Raw genomic sequence first — 4,262 nt, forward strand, 5'->3', positions numbered from 1 at the left:
TCTAAGTGACTGCAGTGATCTGTGCCTTGGAATAACATTGCCATATTATTTTTACCCTCCAAAGGTAGTGCTTGGACAAAGCAGGGCCCAACACAATTTACCTTTATATTTCTCAATCCAGTTACAAAGAGGGATATCTATTTATTGCAGAAAGAAGTGGACAAAATTTCTAATTATGTCTTGATTGAGTTACTAAGCAACCCACTGATAATAAGGGAAAGTACATGGCTTCATGCTGTTGTATGTTCTCAATTTTGATCTTCCAAAAGATGGATGAATGGGTAATAGTCGACACATCAGAATGGCAGACACAATCTTAAAGAATGGATGCCTACTTTCCTCATCTGGTAGAATCCCACGATACTTTCGGTACAGGAGTTGGATTCAAAGTTCAAAGTACATTTATTATCAATGTCACTGTGCTGTCTTTACGACAGTTATTTAGTTTATAATATTTTCGCTTAGTAATTCATTCAATAGTATTTTCTAGTTAGAATTAGAAGTGTTTAAAGTATATTCATTGCATGTAAAATATATCGGCATGCGATGACGTCACATCCGGTTTCGCCGCGTCTTGTGGGAAAACACCGGTTTGAAATTAGCGCGAGGGTGGGGGCTTTCCACGAGGCTCACCTGAGCACAAGCAGTTTTGCAGGCATGAGAAATCACAGTGAGAGCAACGCTGTAAGTTAATAGATAATCGATATATTGAACTAAGATGTTAATAGTGATCCTGTTAGAGGTAACGTCGGTAGATAATGTTTATGCTTTCGTTAGTTAAAGAGTCGCGGATAGTTTGCATGGAAGTGTATTTAAAGTAGTGAATGGAGCAGGTAAACTCTCCCTGTATACTGCACCTTAGTGTAATGTAGTTATAGTCACCTTTGCAAGTATTTACACTTGAAATGTGATATTAAGGAAGGAACAAATACTGTATCAATCTTGTATTGTTTTATCAACAGTTTTCACCATATGTTAATGTGAAGAGTGAACAGTAAATGGTTAATCTTACTGCGATCTGGTTCTTATTAACTGTGGTTTATCCGGACGTTAAATTCGGCGTTTCGTTACACCCGAAGGAGAACGTGACAGTGAAAAAGCGGCATTATCAGGTGTTTCAAGTGCTGCAATGTCAGCTCTATCCAGCATCAAGTCGACGCCGCCCAGCGACAAGGGCAGTAAACCGACATCAAGTAAGCCCACCCAGGCGTTATCAGGTGTTCCAAGTGCTGCAATGTCAGCTCGATCCGGGATCAAGTCGATGGCGCCCAGCGACAAGGGCAGTAGAACGACATCAAGAAAGTCCACACAGGCAAGAGCCAAGGCAGAAGCCGCCAAGGTGCGACTGCATTACGCCAAACAAGAAGCAGTTTTGAAAATGAAACTGGCCACCAGAGAAGCCGAAATCCAGAAAGAAAAGGCTGCCAGAGAAGCCGAAAGGGCCGCCAGAAAGGCAGAAGCCGCCAAGGCGCTACTGCGTTACGCCAGACAAGAAGCAGTTTTGAAAATGAAACTGGCCACCAAAGAAGCCGAAATCCAGAAAGAAAAGGCTGCCAGAGAAGAGGCTGCCAGAGAAGCCGAAGAGGCTGCCAGACAAAGAGAAGAGGCCGCCAGAGAAGCCGAAACCCAGTTGGAAATGGCAAAAATATCGAGAGAGTTGCATGTGCTGCAGCTAGAAGGAGAAAGAGAAGCTGCCAGGGTGGAAGCAAAGTACATAGAAGAAGCTGAAGGGTCGCGTGATCTGACCGCAGCAAGATCTACTTTAGAAAGGACCAGACTGGAACGCACAAGCGACTATGTACAATCTCAAATAGACAGGCAGGCTCGTCTCCCCTCTCCATACGTATTCGATAACTTCCCCAGCTACGAGGAACCTCAGAGAGTCACGATTGCATCACATCCATACGAGGAAGGAAATTTACCCTCACGGCTCCGTGATGAAGTCAAGAATGAAAGAACCGACAACGCTCCTTCACCCCCACAACAGGACGGCGGGGAGGGAGAGGTTCACTCCAGGACAACAATTGTCAGCTCGAACTGTACAGAAGTTTGCGGTCAAACTCAGTCAAGCCGTTCTTGTTCCGAGATCTGCCTCACTGAGGTGTACCCTAAAGAAGCACAACAAGGCGTTAACAAGCGCGAGGCAAGCGACGAGTCGCTGGGCCAGTCAGTCTTCGCTCTAACGAAGTATGACAACAAACTTGCACAATCAGCTCAAGATACCATTTCTTTAAAACCCAAAGACACCAAGGTCTTCAGAGATGAAGCAAATAATGGGGTTGCCCCATTGCCAATCAGAGAACCACGCCAGCGCTCACCAGATAACAAAGAGCAGGCAGTCAAACGGTTCACGTCCTTACGGAAAACCTGGAAAAGGAAACCTGAGATACAGCAACGCACCCGATTGGCCCACGAGGTACTGTGCACCCTAATGGCAGAAGTCACAGCCATTATAAACGCACAATCATTCCTACCTGTGTCTTCTGACCCAGAAAACCCCTTTATACTTTCGCCATCAACGCTCCTTACGCAGAAGGCAGGAGCACCTCCTCCACCAGGAGACTTCTCAGACAAGGATTTGTACACAAAGCAATGGAGACAAGTCCAGGCTCTGGCAAATCAGTTCTGGTCCCGCTGGAGACAAAAATATCTACCTTTGTTGCAACAGAGACAAAAGTGGACAGAACCCCACAGGAATCTTCAAGTTGAAGACTTAGTCCTGCTCAGGGACAAGCAAGCCACCCGCAACAGCTGGCCAACGGCCAGAATCACTGCTACATTCCCCAGCGAGGATGGACATGTCAGGAAGATCGAATTGAAGACTACCGACCAAGGCGATGTGAAAATTTACCAAAGGCCAGTTACAGAAGTTATTCTACTTCTACCCAATGACTGATTAAGAGACTAAGTTTTGTACTCTGCTCATTGTGACCTTACGAAGGTCAAGCGGGGAGTGTGCTGTCTTTACGACAGTTATTTAGTTTATAATATTTTCGCTTAGTAATTCATTCAATAGTATTTTCTAGTTAGAATTAGAAGTGTTTAAAGTATATTCATTGCATGTAAAATATATCGGCATGCGATGACGTCACATCCGGTTTCGCCGCGTCTTGTGGGAAAACACCGGTTTGAAATTAGCGCGAGGGTGGGGGCTTTCCACGAGGCTCACCTGAGCACAAGCAGTTTTGCAGGCATGAGAAATCACAGTGAGAGCAACGCTGTAAGTTAATAGATAATCGATATATTGAACTAAGATGTTAATAGTGATCCTGTTAGAGGTAACGTCGGTAGATAATGTTTATGCTTTCGTTAGTTAAAGAGTCGCGGATAGTTTGCATGGAAGTGTATTTAAAGTAGTGAATGGAGCAGGTAAACTCTCCCTGTATACTGCACCTTAGTGTAATGTAGTTATAGTCACCTTTGCAAGTATTTACACTTGAAATGTGATATTAAGGAAGGAACAAATACTGTATCAATCTTGTATTGTTTTATCAACAGTTTTCACCATATGTTAATGTGAAGAGTGAACAGTAAATGGTTAATCTTACTGCGATCTGGTTCTTATTAACTGTGGTTTATCCGGACGTTAAATTCGGCGTTTCGTTACACCCGAAGGAGAACGTGACAGTCACCATATGCAATCTGAGATTCTTTTTCTTGCAGGCATTGTTAGTAGAACAAAAAAGTACAATAGAATCAATGAAAAACTACAGTCAAGCAAAGAAATACAAACAACCAACGTGCAAAAGAAGTCAAACTGTGCAAATACAAATAAAGATGATAAAAAGAATAAATACTGTATGTAAATAAATAATATTGAGTTGTAAAGTTCTTTAAAGTGAGTCCATAGGTTGTGGAATCATTTCAGAGTTGAGGTGTATGAAATTATCCACACTGGTTCAAGAGCCTGATGGTTGAAGGGTAATAGAACTTCTAAGAAAGTAGAGGTGCTATTGTGTCTTCTTTATAATCCAGAGTAATACACATAACATGCTGGAGAAAGGGTGATTGTTTATTCCTCTCCATAGATGCTGCCTTACCTACTGAGTTCCTCCAGAATGTTGTGTGTGTTTCTTTGGAATGTATTAGCATCTACCCTTAATATCCAGTGGTCCTACTATTACCAAAAAAATTCCATCATCAATACTCTGGAGGTTAACACTGGTCAGTCACTTTATTAGATGAGCCACATGACATTGTCTACAAGGACTGAGACTCCTATTGCTAGTAATTTATTTCCTGATAATCCAGACCCTTCTTTT

General features: G+C 42.8%; 1 protein-coding gene across 1 annotated transcript; it reads left to right on the forward strand.

Annotated features, from left to right (window-relative positions):
* The first annotated feature begins 477 nt into the window (after positions 1-477).
* On the forward strand, positions 478-3,612 carry LOC132405136 (uncharacterized). Its single transcript, XM_059989836.1, has 2 exons — positions 478-684; positions 963-3,612. Exon 2 carries the CDS (start codon positions 1,130-1,132, stop codon positions 2,894-2,896), a length of 1,767 nt encoding a protein of 588 aa, XP_059845819.1. The 5' UTR covers positions 478-684; positions 963-1,129; the 3' UTR covers positions 2,897-3,612.
* The last annotated feature ends 650 nt before the right edge of the window (positions 3,613-4,262 follow it).

The sequence above is a fragment of the Hypanus sabinus genome, chromosome 15, assembly GCF_030144855.1.
Source record: "Hypanus sabinus isolate sHypSab1 chromosome 15, sHypSab1.hap1, whole genome shotgun sequence".
Classification (NCBI taxonomy): domain Eukaryota; kingdom Metazoa; phylum Chordata; class Chondrichthyes; order Myliobatiformes; family Dasyatidae; genus Hypanus; species Hypanus sabinus.